Below are 16,100 nucleotides of genomic sequence, written 5' to 3'. Positions count from 1 at the left end.
AGGAGAGAGAGTTAGCTTTAGCAGTGCGGAGAGCCTCCGTGTCACAGAGAAGAGCAGTCTCAGTTGAATGACCAGCCTTGAAACCTGACTGATTTGGATCGAGAAGGTAATTCTGAGAGAGATAGCAGGAGAGCTGGCCAAGGACGGCACGTTCAAGAGTTTTGGAGAGAAAAGAAAGAAGGGATACTGGTCTGTAGTTGTTGACATCGGAGGGATCGAGTGTAGGTTTTTTGAGAAGGGGTGCAACTCTCGCTCTCTTGAAGACGGAAGGGACGTAGCCAGCGGTCAAGGATGAGTTGATCAGCGCGGTGAGGTAAGGGAGAAGGTCTCCAGAAATGGTCTGGAGAAGAGAGGAGGGGATAGGGTCAAGCGGGCAGGTTGTTGGGCGGCCGGCCTTCACAAGACGCAAGATTTCATCTGGAGAGAGAGGGGAGAAAGAGGTCAAAGCACAGGGTAGGGCAATGTGAGCAGGACCAGCGGTGTCGTTTGACTTAACAAACGAGGATCGGATGTCGTCGACCTTCTTTTCAAAATGGTTGACGAAGTCATCCGCAGAGAGGGAGGAGGGGGGGGGGAGGGGGAGGAGGGTTCAGGAGGGAGGAGAAGGTGGCAAAGAGCTTCCTAGGGTTAGAGGCAGATGCTTTGAAGTTAGAGTGGTAGAAAGTGGCTTTAGCAGCAGAAACAGAGGAAGAAAATTGAGATTGGTTGGGGAAGGATTGAGCAGAGGGAAGAGATGATAGGATGGAAGAGGAGAGAGTAGCACAGGATTGATCTGTGAAAGACATCATGTAATTCCATTAATGTATTGATTATTGCCTTTCTCTTGACCTCTCTCTTCTTCCTTTGCTCCCCCTCTCCTCCTCCAGGTATGGAAACTGGCAGGCCATGGCCTCATGCACTCGTTTAGCACAGAGCATGCCAAGCAGTCCATCTTCCGGAACATCGGAGCGGGCGTCATGCAGGTGGAGACCCGCCCCGGCAACCGCATATTCACCTGCGGCGCCGACGGAACCCTCAAGATGAGGGTTCTACCCGACCGCTACAACATCCCCTCTAGCATCTTCGACATTCTGTAGACCGCAAACCACTTCCTGTACTGTCTGTAGAGAGGTCATCTGATTGGTTAGTGGTTGAACGTTGAAATGATAACCAAACATCTTGTAGAAACGTAAATACCTGAAAGTGGTATGTCTGAATGGCGGTGGATAGGAAGGAGTAAGGTTGAAAGATTAACCAAACTTTCTTTCACTAGTATAACATTGTGTAGAGAGCCTAGACTTGTGTGAGAGAGACGAAGAGAGATCGGGGTAAAGGTTTACAGATAGATCACTAAGTATATTACACTACTGGATAGGCTGGTTGAGAGGGCTCTAATGGTATGAGTGACGCAGAGGTGAAATGTTGAGAGATGACCAAGGTTTCAGCAGCTTTGAGAGAGCGACAAAGAGTGTACGGTACGGTATGACTTTACCTAGCGGAAATCGTATCAGAAAAGTTCAATTGAGCTGTGAATATTTTTTTCTTTCCCAAAGCCTAAAAGCGTGTTTTAAAACGTAAAAACAACAGGTTCCATACTTGATTTTAACAGTTAGATTTCCTGTCGTTTTAAAAGCGGCTGCTGGACGTTTATGAGTGTGTCAGTCCATATGAAAGCTATGCATGACTTCCTGTTCTGGTTTTAAGCGGTGCAATCTCACGGTTTATTGATATGATAGTGCTCTGTACAAGTGCTCAAAACTCTTAAAGTGTCTATCTGTTGTCATTTTGTGCCCATAAGCTGAACAAGTCTCTTAGCGTCTACATTTAACCAGCACTGTGGTTCCTTTAGTCAGTCAGTCAGTGGTCTGGTGTGACTCTAAAGTTGTTGGATCTGCATTTTGTTGAAATGGTTTCATCCTCTTCATTCCCTGGCTAATCTCACTGTTAATGACAAAGTTTAATGGCACATTATCCCCATAGTGACCCCATCCCATAACACTGGCTGCCCAGTGACTCGCTAGCCTACTCCATCGATAGATCTGTTGATTGATTGATCCTAGCTATGTGATCACCTCTCTGTATCTGCGGCCTGCCTGCCGTCAAAAGCCTGTTTGTGCGGCAGCAGCGGCCTCACTGCTAGAACATTGTGTTTGGAAGATGGTGTGTTTTGATCCTGTGACTGTGTGTAGTCTATATGTCTCATCTGTCTGTTCCACACTGAATACCCCCCCCCCCCCCCCCCCCCCCCCCGGAAGAAAGAAACACATGGGGTCTGTTATGTTCTGTATGGGTCTGTTATGTTCTGTATGGGTCTGTTATGTTCTGTATGGGTCTGTTATGTTCTGTATGGGTCTGTTATGTTCTGTATGGGTCTGTTATGTTCTGTATGGGTCTGTTATGTTCTGTATGGGTCTGTTATGTTCTGTATGGGTCTGTTATGTTCTGTATGGGTCTGTTATGTTCTGTATGGGTCTGTTATGTTCTGTATGGTTCTGTTTTTGCACACTTATTTGTTTTTGGTTGGTTGGTTGTTTCTTTGCAGGCTGTTGTTATTTGTGTTGGACTTTTTGGCTTTTACTTTAGGAATGTAAGGGGTTAATACTGTATTTTACTGGGACATAGTGCAACATGGCATAGGTTTGTGTTTGGTGATACTACTGTGCTGTATTGTTTTTACAAACCTTATTGAATAGATATTTGCACTCAAATCTGGGGACACTAAAAGTTTATTTCAAAACGAATAGGCTATGAGAAGAACAAAGAAACTACTGTTACATACAAATGAATGTCTGGCTGTATTTGGCCTAGTAGTAAAAAGTTAAACAGTTTTAATATATAAATATATGAAATACCACAGCAGCTTGTACAAACATGAAAGCGTTTTACTTAATTTTTTGTTTTGTATCATACCGGCTGGATTAGTTGTATTTTTTGTTAAATGTTTGTATTGTTTTTACTATTATACGTATTATTATTAAACAGATTTGTGTTTCCTTCCCTCCCTCTGGGTACCACGTCTGATCTCTGACATCTATGTTTACATATTCTACCTTCTGTCGTGTGTATAATGCTAGTACTTATGAAGCCTTATACTTACGAATTCCTTATAAACATTCATAGGTCACCTTATAGATGCAGTCATAGAGCATCATTAAAAACATCACAGTGAAGCAATAACACGCTAGGCGCCTTACAAAAAGGTACCGAGCCTTGTTTTGCTTTATGGTACATTCTTCATAATGCTCTATAACATCTATAAGGGGATATTCATGTCTATATAAGATATTAACACTTCATAATGCTCTATAACATCTATAAGGGGATATTCATGTCTATATAAGATATTAACACTTCATAATGCTCTATAACATCTATGGGGATATTCATGTCTATATAAGATATTAACACTTCATAATGCTCTATAACATATATAAGGGGATATTCATGTCTATATAAGATATTAACACTTCATAATGCTCTATAACATATATAAGGGGATATTCATGTCTATATAAGATATTAACACTTCATAACAAGGTGCTTTAAGTAAAGTGTTGTTCAGGTATCTACAGTATATATCTATCTAAAGCTCACTATGGTGAGGCTATGACTAGAGAGAGTCCAGAGAGAGAATATAGGAATATACAGGAATTTATAGCAGGTTGTTCTACCTTTGTAAGTTGAATAAATTATTTTTATTTCATCAGGTTGATTTTATGCTTGTTTCTGTATTTTCTCTCTCTAGGCATGATAATCAGTAGAGACAATGCAGCGGCAAATTTCATTGTCGGGAATAAACATATGCACAGATTTTCAATATAGATATTTTTAAAACATTTTGCTCTCTAAGGGATGCTGGTCATGGTAGGATCCAAGTAAATATGGAAACTCATTTCTGATACATATTTTGTCATGCAGTCAGGGAAAGTCTAGTAAGGACTTTACAGCTATAAATAGTATTAACTCCACAAAAAGCCATGTTTCCAGGGTAGACCTTAAAAAAGAGTTACATTTTCCAAATAAATATAATATACAAGTGAGAGACATAACAAGTCAAACTGTTAGTAAGTATCCTTACAAAAAGATAATTACACAATCTCATATGGAAAACAGTACAGCAATTATTTTACTGTTTAAACCATCGCCACAATACAAAATAGACTAACAATTATATTATAATGATCTACTTCCTACTCTGATAAGCCCTTATTCAGTTAAACTCTACATTGGAAAAGGTACAGTGTGTGCATCTTTGGAAGCTGTAATCCAATTTAAACAAATATTTTAACAGCACTCACAAAGAGGGTGTTTTATCCCAGCCAGCAGTCACAAAAAGCCATTAGAAAAGAGTCCTTGTTGAGATGGCATTACATTTACATTTACGTCATTTAGCAGACGCTCTTATCCAGAGCGACTTACAAATTGGTGCATTCACCTTATGATATCCAGTGGAACAACCACTTTACAATAGTGCATCTAAATCTTTTAAGGGGGGGTTAGAAGGATTACTTTATCCTATCCTAGGTATTCCTTAAAGAGGTGGGGTTTCAGGTGTCTCCGGAAGCCGTACATATTCTAAATAAAAAATAACCATCATATTCACGAGTGCTGTTCATCTTTAATCAGAATGCCATCAAAATACTGTCACAATACTGTAAAAATACCATCAAAACATCCTCAGAATACCATCAAAACACTATCAGAATACCGTCAAAACACTGTCTCAGTCATCAGAGATGAAGTGCACCACATACAGCTTCACGTAGCTCTGATCCCACACATACAGGTGTCTGTCATTGGGGCTATAGGACAGCATGGCCAGCACCCCGCCAGGGGACCTCAGGTCAAAGGTCACGTTGACCGGTTTCCCCTTCAGGAGGTCGAAGGTGAAGGTCACACGGGTGTCCTTGGTGTCGGTGACGTAGAGCACGCCACAGGCCACGAAGGCGTTGCCGGCCTTGGTCCTAGGGTAGGTGGTGTTGATGTACGATGTGACGGAGAAGCTCTTCAGGTCCAGCTGGGCCACCATAATGCTGTCGTCCAGACTGGAGGCAAAGATGAGCCACAGGCCGTTCTCATCCGCCGCCAGCTTGAAGTAGGTCTTGGAGTTATAGAAAAGGTAGGACAGGTTGTGGTACAGAGCATTGTCGATGGCCAGGGTGTGGAGACGCTTGGACTGCAGGTCGAACCTGGGGGATGGATGGCGAGATGGAGGGTGTAAGAAATAAACAATGTACATTTCTACATTTACCTTTGCTTTCTGTTTGCTTTCCTTAGGAACTGTGCACCACAATGTCACACCAACAGAAGAAAAGAACAGTCACAGGATCAGAATCATACACAGCCAGTGACATCACAAAGACAAAATATTTTTCTTCAAGACTTTAATTGCACAAGGCCAAAAAGCTTCACCTTGAGTTCCCTCTGACAACTATCCATTGTTCTCAGACAAGTATCTAGTAAGGGATCAATTAGATTCAAGCAGGATAACTACCATCCCTTCTTTACCTGGCCAGGTTTGAGGTGCCAAGCTCGGGTTCTTTACCTGGCCAGGTTGGAGGTACCAAACTATGGTTCTTTACCTGGCCAGGTTGGAGGTACCAAACTATGGTTCTTTACCTGGCCAGGTTGGAGGTACCAAACTATGGTTCTTTACCTGCCCAGGTTGGAGGTGCCAAACTATGGTTCTTTACCTGGCCAGGTTGGAGATGCCAAACTATGGTTCTTTACCTGGCCAGGTTGGAGGTTCCAAACTATGGTTCTTTACCTGGCCAGGTTGGAGGTACCAAACTATGGTTCTTTACCTGCCCAGGTTGGAGGTGCCAAACAATGGTTCTTTAACTGGCCATGTTGGAGGTACCAAACTATGGTTCTTTACCTGGCCAGGTTGGAGGTTCCGGCGATGTGATAGTAGAAGGATCCGTTATGAACGGCATGGCCACACCCCTGGTAGAACTTCCTGCCGTCGATGACCTCACTGGTGGCATTCTGGAATGAGGTGATGCTCTTATACTCCTTCACCGTACGACCTGAAGACATTTGATTGGTTGTTGATTGGTTGTTGTGTGAGTGTGTAGGAGGTACCAGAGAAGTGCTAAAGATAATGTGACTGGCTGTTGTCTGCGTTTGTCTGGTACCAGAGAAATGCTAAAGACATTTGATTGGCTGTTGTGTGAGTTTGGGAGGTACCAGAGAAGTGTTCGGCCACCCAGATGCGTTTGTCGTTCAGCACAGCCGTGTCTTTCATCCACGTTCCGAACGTACTCTCCATCTTAGATACGTTACGGGGGTTGATCAGTGACTTGATGATGCACTCTGGGGGACAGAAGATAAAACATTTATTGTTTAATTGATTGATAGATTGATTGGTTTGCATATTCAGTCATATTCAGGTTTTGTTTATTTCTTTTAAAACAAATCCTTCAAGTCATGCAAGTCATTGTACCATTTTTCTTATTTAGTGGTATCTCTTGTAACTTCCCAGCCTCTTTGGCGGACAGAGTCCCATCGTTTGGTACAGCATGTGATGGATCTGAAATAGTCAATGATAATCAATGAAAGAAGTGATGATGTTAGAATGAATAGGAGAGTTGGAAGTGGGTAGGGGAACTGTAGGATAGATAGTAACAGGCTGACTCACCCAGGGTCTGGGCAGTATGGATGGGTGGGGGGGGGGGGTAGATACGGGAGTTGGGTAGGATAAGTAGTGGTGTGCAGGGTAGTTACTCGAGGGTCTGTGCAGCATGGATGGTGGGGGGGGGGGGTTGGGGGGTAGATACGGGAGTTGGGTAGGATAAGTAGTGGTGTGCAGGGTAGTTACCCACCCAGGGTCTGGGCAGCGTGGATGGGAAGATTGGCCCGGTGGCTCCTGTTTCTGGGGGGCCCCTGGGGTCCTTGTGGGCCAGGAGGTCCAGGAGGGCCAATGGGGCCTGGAGTACCAGGAGGACCAGCCGGACCTGGGGGGCCTAGACAGACCCGAAAGACAAGGATTTTCACAATCACATTGTATTTCAAGTAGAGCTGTCCAGACATAAACTGGATAATCTGGTCATGAAATAGGATAGGGCTTGCCCACTCTAATGTTGCAACATATACAGGTACGTTATGTGTTGTGATAAGACCACATTCATTTTCAGTTCTAATGAAGATCTGTTAAGATTTTGCAATAAAGGTATGTGCTGAACCATTTGAGTGTACTCTGGTGACGGTACAGCAAGTCTCATCATGTACTGTACAGTGAGGGAAAAAAGTATTTGATCCACTGCTGATTTTGTATGTTTGCCCACTGACAAAGAAATGATCAGTCTATAATTTTAATAGTAGGTTTATTTGAACAGTGAGAGACAGAATAACAACAAAAAAATCCAGAAAAATGAATGTAAAAAATGTTATAAATTGATTTACATTTTTACGAGGGAAATAAGTATTTGACCCCCTCTCAATCAGAAAGATTTCTGGCTCCCAGGTGTCTTTTATACAGGTAACGAGCTGAGATTAGGAGCACACACTTAAAGGGAGTGCTCCTAATCTCAGCTTGTTACCTGTATAAAAGACACCTGTCCACAGAAGCAATCAATCAATCAGATTCCAAACTCTCCACCATGGCCAAGACCAAAGAGCTCTCCAAGGATGTCATGGACAAGATTGCAGACCTACACAAGGCTGGAATGGGCTACAAGACCATCGCCAAGCAGCTTGGTGAGAAGGTGACAATAGTTGGTGCGATTATTCGCAAATGGAAGAAACACAAAAGAACTGTCAATCTCCCTCGGCCTGGGTTCCATGCAAGATCTCACCTCGTGGAGTTGCAATGATCATGAGAACGGTGAGGAATCAGCCCAGAACTACACGGGAGGATCTTGTCAATGATCTCAAGGCAGCTGGGACCATAGTCACCAAGAAAACAATTGGTAACACACTACGCCGTGAAGGACTGAAATCCTGCAGCGCCCGCAAGGTCCCCCTGCTCAAGAAAGCACATATACATGCCCGTCTGAAGTTTGCCAATGAACATCTGAATGATTCAGAGGACAACTGGGTGAAAGTGTTGTGGTCAGATGAGACCAAAATGGAGGTCTTTGGCATCAACTCAACTCGCCGTGTTTGGAGGAGGAGGAATGCTGCCTATGACCCCAAGAACACCATCCCCACCGTCAAACATGGAGGTGGAAACATTATGCTTTGGGGGTGTTTTTCTGCTAAGGGGACAGGACAACTTCACCGTATCAAAGGGACGATGGACGGGGCCATGTACCATCAAATCTTGGGTAAGAACCTCCTTCCCTCAGCCAGGGCATTGAAAATCGGTCATGGATGGGTATTCCAGCATGACAATGACCCAAAACACACGGCCAAGGCAACAAAGGAGCGGCTCAAGAAGAAGCACATTAAGGTCCTGGAGTGGCCTAGCCAGTCTCCAGACCTTAATCCCATAGAAAATCTGTGGAGGGAGCTGAAGGTTCGAGTTGCCAAACGTCAGCCTTGAAACCTTAATGACTTGGAGAAGATCTGCAAAGAGGAGTGAGACAAAATCCCTCCTGAGATGTGTGCAAACTTGATGGCCAACTACAAGAAACGTCTGACCTCTGTGATTGCCAACAAGGGGTTTGCCACCAAGTACTAAGTCATGTTTTGCAGAGGGGTCAAATACTTATTTCCCTCATTAAAATGCAAATCAATTTATAACATTTTTGACGTGCGTTTTTTTGATTTTTTTGTTGTTATTCTGTCTCTCACTGTTCAAATAAACCTACCATTAAAATTATAGACTGATAATTTCTTTGTCAGTGGGCAAACGTACAAAATCAGCAGGGGATCAAATACTTTTTCCCTCACTGTAGGAGTCATAGTGATGTTGTAATTGTGAGGTATCTAATATAGACAGTGGACATTTCTGTCCGTTCTTACCCTCCAAGATGACATCGTTGGACGATTGTGTATTTTCTCCTGCGGATCCAGGGTCTCCTCTATCTCCTTTCTTCCCCGGCTCACCTTTCTCACCTGTGAAGGAACACAGTTATCGTTTTTCATATGTGCAGGTGATTTACAAATCCTAACTTGAGACATGGAATGGAACAGGAATTCATATAGGCCTGACCCAAAAATAAACCCTAGCTTCATAAGATTCTCAAAGACCACAATCAAATGAGTCAAGCCTGGGTAATGTGCGAGACGTGGGTTCTTATATCTGAGCTACTGTTAAGAAAAGAGTTCCCACAATGTGAACTAGACATGGGCCTACTAAATCATCGCTTCCAGTCTGTAAATTCCAAGGATTCGTCAAGTCAAAGCCATTCCAGTAAACCATGAACCATTTGGAGCCATCGAAATAAAAAGTACAAGACTTCTCCTGGGCTGCTAAAATATTGTCTATTTAGTGCCCTACTTTTGATCAGGGCCCATAGGGCTCTGGTCAAAAGTAGTGCACTATATAGGAAATAGGGTGTGAATCATGTCCTTCCCTCCTGAGGAACGCACCAGTGGGCTGATGGGAGAATGAGGTTTACAGCCCCTTCAAGAGCAGCCCAAAACCACAGAGTCATGAATAACATTAGTCTACTGTGGGACAGAAGAGCAGTTTCCTTTCTTCCTCCGTTTCCGGTTCTATGGTGTTTGAATGGAGAGAAACCGAAGCCCACCACAGTGGAGAACATGATTCAGCATTGTGACACATCACATATCTCTGGATAGATCTGAATGGCTGTCCAATGACTGTTGGAATTAAGAATAGGCGAAAGAAAGTGTTATGTACAGTCGTGGCCAAAGGTTTTGAGAATGACACAAATATTAATTTCCACAAAGTTTGCTGCTTCAGTGTCTTTAGATATTTTTGTCAGATGTTACTATGGAATACTGAAGTATAATTACAAGCATTTCATAAGTGTCAAAGGATTTTATTGACAATTACATGAAGTTGATGCAAAGAGTCAATATTTGCAGTGTTGACCCTTCTTTTTCATGACCTCTGCAATCTGCCCTGGCATGCTGTCAATTAACTTCTGGGCCACATCCTGACTGATGGCAGCCCATTCTTGCATAATCAATGCTTGGAGTTTGTCAGAATTTGTGCGTTTTTGTTTGTCCACCCACCTCTTGAGGATTGACCACAAGTTCTCAATGGGATTAAGGTCTGGGGAGTTTCCTGGCCATGGACCCAAAATATTGATGTTTTGTTCACCGAGCCACTTAGTTATCACTTTTGCCTTATGGCAAGGTGCTCCATCTTGCTGGAAAGGGCATTGTTCGTCACCAAACTGTTCCTGGATGGTTGGGAGAAGTTGCTCTCGGAGGATGTGTTGGTACCATTCTTTATTCATGGCTGTGTTCTTAGGCAAAATTGTGAGTGAGCCCACTCCTTTGGCTGAGAAGCAACCCCACACATGAATGGTCTCAGGATGCTTTACTGTTGGCATGACACAGGACTGATGGTAGCGCTCACCTTGTCTTCTCCGGACAAGCTTTTTTCCGGATGCCCCAAACAATCGGAAAGGGGATTCATCAGAGAAAATGACTGTACCTCAGTCCTCAGCAGTCCAATCCCTGTACCTTTTGCAGAATATCAGTCTGTCCCTGATGGTTTTCCTGGAGAGAAGTGGCTTCTTTGCTGCCCTTCTTGACACCAGGCCATCCTCCAAAAGTCTTCGCCTCACTGTGCGTGCAGATGCACTCACACCTGCCTGCTGCCATTCCTGAGCAAGCTCTGTACTGGTGGTGCCCCGATCCCGCAGCTGAATCAACTTTAGGAGATGGTCCTGGCGCTTGCTGGACTTTCTTGGGCGCCCTGAAGCCTTCTGCAGAAATGCAGTGGAAATGTTTTTTGGGGATTCAGTTCATTTGCATGGCAAAGAGGGACTTTGCAATTAATTGCAATTCGTCTGATCACTCTTCATAACCTTCTGGAGTATATACAAATTGTCATCATACAAACTGAGGCAGCAGACTTAGTGAAAATTAATATTTGTGTCATTCTCAAAACCTTTGGCCATGACTGTATGTGGAGATCTGTGTGTGTGTGTGGCTTATGTGTGTATCTGGGTGCACCGTGGGGTAATTGTGTGCAAGTGTAGGTGTGTAAGTGTGTGCGTGTGTGCATGTGTGAGTCTGAATATATGTGTGTGTGTGTGTATCTGCGGTTGTGTGTGTGTTTCTACACTATGTGTGTGTGTGTGTGTGTGTGTGTGTGTGTGTGTGTGTGTGTGTGTGTGTGTGTGTGTGTGTGTGTGTGTGTGTGTGTGTGTGTGTGTGTGTGTGTGTGTGTGTGTGTGAGAGGCTGCTTGTGTGTCTGAGGTTGTGTGTGTTAGGGTGCATGTTATTGACCCTGAGGAGATCTGCTCTACCTTTTCTATATGTTCTATTATCGCTCTCTTTTCAGTCACAGAACCAGACAGAGCCCCAGGTAACAATACATAATGGACACATCAGATGATAGACAGAAAGATACAATTTGGCAGAAAATAGAGAGCAAGAACAATTCTCTATTTTACTGTAAGAGGGTCTTTCACCCCGTACCTCTCTTGCCTTGTTTTCCATCAGCCCCAGGCAGTCCGTCTAGTCCTGGGATGCCTTCAGTGCCATTGTGCCCAGGCAGACCATTCAGGCCAGGTAGCCCTGAAATACATACATTAAACCACAGTACTTTACATGGTCAGGCAGACCAATCATAAATACATTACAAGCACAGTAGTTTACATGGTCAGGCAGCCCTGCCATACATACATACATACCACAGTACTTTACATGGCCAGGCAGACCTATCATAAATACATTACAACCACATTACAGTCATTTAGCAGACACTCTTATCCAGAGCGACTTACAGTAGTGAATGCATACATTTCATTTCATGCATTATTTATTTATTTTTTGTACTGGCCCCCCGTGGGAATTGAACCCACAACCCTGGCATTGCACACACCATGCTGGCGTTGCAAACACCATGCTCTACCAACTGAGCCACAGGGAAAGCCTCCTTTACATGGTCAGGCAGACCTATCATATACAAATACATTACAACAACAGTACTTTACATGGTCAAGCAGCCCTACCATACATACATTACAACCACAGTACTTTACATGATCAGGCAGACCTATCATAAATACATTACAACCACAGTACTTTACATGGTCAGGCAGACCTATCATAAATACATTACAACCACAGTACTTTAAATGGTCAGGCAGCCCTATCATAAAACCATTACAACCACAGTACATTACATGGTCAGGCAGCCCTGCCACACATACATTACAACCACAGTACTTTACATGATCAGGCAGACCTATCATATACAAACACATTACAACCACAGTACTTTACATGGTCAGACAGCCCTACCATACATAGATTACAACCACAGTACTTTACATGGTCAGGCAGTCCTACCATACATACATTACAACCACAGTACTTTACATGGTCAGGCAGACCTATCGTATACAAACACATTACAACCACAGTACTTTACATGGTCAGACAGCCCTACCATACATACGTTACAACCACATTACTTTACATGGTCAGGCAGCCCTACCATACATACATTACAACCACAGTACTTTACATGGTCAGACAGCCCTACCATACATACATTACAACCACAGTACATTACATGGTCAGGCAGCCCTACCATATATACGTTACAACCACAGTACTTTACATGGTCAGGCAGCCCTATCATATACAACCACAGTACTTGATATGGTCAGGCAGCCCTGCCATACATACATTACAACCACATTACTTTACATGGTCAAGCAGCCCTGCCATACATACATTACAACCACAGTACTTGACATGGTCAGGCAGTCCTTCCATACATACATTACAACCACATTACTTTACATGGTCAGGCAGCCCTGCCATACATACATTACAACCACAGTACTTGACATGGTCAGGCAGTCCTTCCATACATACATTACAACCACATTACTTTACATGGTCAGGCAGCCCTGCCATACATACATTACAACCACAGTACTTGACATGGTCAGGCAGTCCTTCCATACATACATTACAACCACATTACTTTACATGGTCAGGCAGCCCTGCCATACATACATTACAACCACAGTACTTGACATGGTCAGGCAGCCCTGCCATACATACGTTACAACCACATTACTTTACATGGTCAGGCAGTCCTATCATAAATACATTACAACCACAGTACTTTACATGGTCAGGCAGACCTATCGTATACAAACACATTACAACCATGCAGGAGTAATATCTGAAGTACAGATGCATATCCGTGAGCAAAACATTTAATAAATACACAATCTTAAGCAATATCCCAGAGATGCTCTGGAAGAGTCATTGGGATACTTAACATTATGTGTGGGTCCAGGTTGTTGTCTGTCGTTTTGCCATGGTTACACCAAGTTACTGGGATATGCTTATGGGTCACTCTAGCAAAAAGCTGTGGTACGGCTAAAAAGGTTTTGAGTGATGGCTGAGATGATCAATATGAATCATTAAAGTGTTTAATCAGTTGATAACTTACCAGGGGGTCCAGGAGGGCCGGGTGGTCCTACAACACAACATAGAGAGATCAGGGGATGATAACACACAGCACCTTGACTGGTGAGAACATGTTGGAAAGTGTGTGAAACTCCACTTGAATTCACTTCAGAGTTACAGTAGGGAAAGAAGAGTGTGAATTAGTATTACTGTTCTTGTCATTATTGGGACATACCAGCTATGCAGACTCCCTTGGTGCTGTTACAGATATCCAACAACACTTTGACCTGGAATCAAACAAACAAATAACCCCTTTTATTTAGGAAGAGAAGAAAATAGATGCATACAGCATGTCTTCACATTTTAGCATGTATGAACATTTCAGTAGTATACAACAGAATGAAATAAATGAAACTATATAAAAATGACATAACAGACTTTAACACAGTTTTGTTAACAAGAGTCATGAATCTTGTCTGATAAGAGTCTGTTCATAGTTTTTCTATGACTGATTGTTCTAGCTGTAAAACACAGCTTTTTCTCTTTCAAACGGATCATGTACTGTATATAAATGCCAGTGCTTACGTCTGAGATGCTCACTACATACCTCAGCGCCCACACACACACACACACACACACACACACACACACACACACACACACACACACACACACACACACACACACACACACACACACACACACACACTCACACACACACACACACACACACACACACACACACACACACACACACACACACACACACACACACACACACACACACACACACACACACACACACACACACACACACACACACACACACACGCACACATACAAAGAGACATGGAGTAGCCTAGCTTACTGGCACCATAGAATAGGTCATCATCATCATCATGTCGTCCTGTATCTCAGTCTTCTGGAAGCCCTTTGTCTTCCTGTGTTTGTGGTTCAGCTCATGTCTCATCTTCTTCCCCATCTCCTTCCCCATCTCCTTGTCCATCTCCTTGTCCATCTCCTTGTCCATCTTTTCCCTCAACCCGTGGTGTAACTCCTCTCTCAACTCAGGGTGTACCTCCTCTCCTGTGTCCAGCCCACCTCGCCCCGTTTCCTGCCCCTGATGTAGCCCCTGGGTCACCTCCTGCCCCTGATGTAGCCCCTGGGTCACCTCCTGCCCCTGATGTAGCCCCTGCGTCACCTCCTGCCCCTGATGTAGCCCCTGGGTCACCTCCTGCAGGAGTTCCTGGCTCTCCTGATGGTTCAGCTCCCTCAGCTCTAGCCTCAGCTCCTCCTTTAACTCCTGTCGTAGCTCCCTCTCCAGCTCACGACTCCTCTTGTTACGGGAGTACTGGTACTCCCCCTGCTCCCTCTGCTCCTTCCCCAGACCCCTTTCACCTCCTCCTGCACCTCCTCCACGCAGCCCTGCAAGCCACCCTGGGCCTAAGATAAGATAAGAAATACCTGTACTTGATTAATCCCTGAGGGGTAATTGTTTTATCAATCATTGCATCGTCTTGGAAACCCAGAACTAGTGTCAGCAATTCATCTATGTTACGTATGTCTGTCCACGACAGATTCATCATTGCAGTATGTACACACAGCCACAAAGACAAACAGACAACGATCAACAATAAAAGTTGTGAAAACATAGCAGTATAAAAAGAGCAGCAGCACCTCCTCTTAGCTCAGCCAGCCTTCCTGTGTCTCCTGCTGCTACACCTTCTCGGGGCACCTCCTGGAAGAACTCCACCATGGAGCTCTGTTCCACCTCCTCCAGCCTGGCCTCGGTGAGCTCCACATGGCTCCACAGCTGGTTCTGTTGCACTAGGAGCACCAGGAGAGCCACAGTGTTGACCAGTGCCAAGGCACACGTCCCGTAGATAATCACCCGCAGGGGGACAGACAGATTGGGGCGTGAGGGGAGCATCTCACACCCCCCAATCCCTCCTCCACCTCCTCTCTTCCGGGAGTCAGCGACTAGCTTCAGCATTCAGAACCGGATAATATGGTTAGAGACAGTCCAAGAAGTATATCTTCTCCAACAGAATCCAAAAACACAAAGGGAGTGAGTCTTGGAAGATTAGTCCCAGGTCTAGTCTAGTGGGCTAGAGCAGAATCCAAGAAATACCCTTTCTTCTAAAGAGGGAGACTACAATTCCAATAGAATCCAAGAGGACAGAAGTGTATATGTCTACTCCAGACCATAAATACTGTACGTCTGAGTGAGAAATCAGGTCCAATTCCAATTCAACAGAACAGATTATGTATCTGTAGTCCCAAACTCTAGACTGCATCTGTATGTCGAGTTCAGTCTGAAGAAGAATCTGGTCCTAGTGTTCCAAATAGAATCAAAGAGGTCCCGAAGGAAAGATGTCCTGATCTCTAGGTCTGATCTGAAGAGACTTGGTGGTCTCACTGAGGACAGAATGGTACTCCTCGTTGTGTTGAGTGTGTGTCAGTTGAGGGGAGTCAGGGTTATGTGTATGTGTGCACACAGTAGATTGGAGGTTGTGTGCGTGTGTGGGAAAGTGTGTGTGTGTGTGTGTGTGTGTGTGTAGGGGTGGGCATTACACAATCCTCTGGGCTTGTCTGGGAAGGGAAGAAACCCCTCGTCTGTTCAGTCACCTGATTTATATTCCACACAACCCATTCTA

The 16,100-nt window shown here is 44.1% G+C and overlaps 2 protein-coding genes across 10 annotated transcripts in view; one reads left to right on the top strand and one right to left on the bottom strand.

The window, feature by feature from the left end:
- LOC106562546 (dmX-like protein 2) overlaps positions 1–2,980 on the top strand; it is a 105,101-nt gene extending 102,121 nt beyond the window's left edge. For all 9 annotated transcript variants that reach the window (XM_082957884.1, XM_082957883.1, XM_082957882.1 and 6 more), the window contains one exon: positions 867–2,980. In XM_082957884.1, coding sequence (XP_082814010.1) covers positions 867–1,076 — 210 coding nt within the window. In that variant the 3' untranslated portion in view covers positions 1,077–2,980. The remainder of the gene's footprint in view (positions 1–866) is intronic.
- A 1,597-nt stretch (positions 2,981–4,577) lies between these two features.
- On the bottom strand, positions 4,578–15,890 carry LOC106562533 (gliomedin). The gene is made up of 11 exons (XM_014127469.3): positions 15,121–15,890; positions 14,312–14,886; positions 13,679–13,730; positions 13,487–13,513; positions 11,488–11,586; positions 8,887–8,979; positions 6,804–6,944; positions 6,425–6,511; positions 6,169–6,294; positions 5,858–6,008; positions 4,578–5,168 (listed from the first exon to the last, which is right to left on the bottom strand). The coding sequence occupies exons 1-11, from the start codon at positions 15,434–15,436 to the stop codon at positions 4,703–4,705; spliced, it is 2,133 nt and encodes a 710-aa protein (XP_013982944.2). The 5' UTR covers positions 15,437–15,890; the 3' UTR covers positions 4,578–4,702.
- Positions 15,891–16,100: the final 210 nt, after the last annotated feature.

The sequence above is a fragment of the Salmo salar genome, chromosome 11, assembly GCF_965601325.2.
Source record: "Salmo salar chromosome 11, fSalSal1, whole genome shotgun sequence".
NCBI lineage: Eukaryota > Metazoa > Chordata > Actinopteri > Salmoniformes > Salmonidae > Salmo > Salmo salar.
This window is presented reverse-complemented; position numbering and strand designations above follow the sequence as displayed.

Excerpts from the sequence above, each read along its gene's own strand:
- LOC106562533 (XM_014127469.3), bottom strand. The coding sequence starts at position 15,436 with ATGCTGAAGCTAGTCGCTGACTCCCGGAAGAGAGGAGGTGGAGGAGGG. Across the intron at positions 11,587-13,486 it reads CGGCCCTCCTGGACCCCCTG|GGCTACCTGGCCTGAATGGT; the intron begins GTAAGTTATCAA and ends TATGTATTTCAG. Across the intron at positions 6,512-6,803 it reads CCACGCTGCCCAGACCCTGG|ATCCATCACATGCTGTACCA; the intron begins GTGGGTAACTAC and ends TGACTATTTCAG.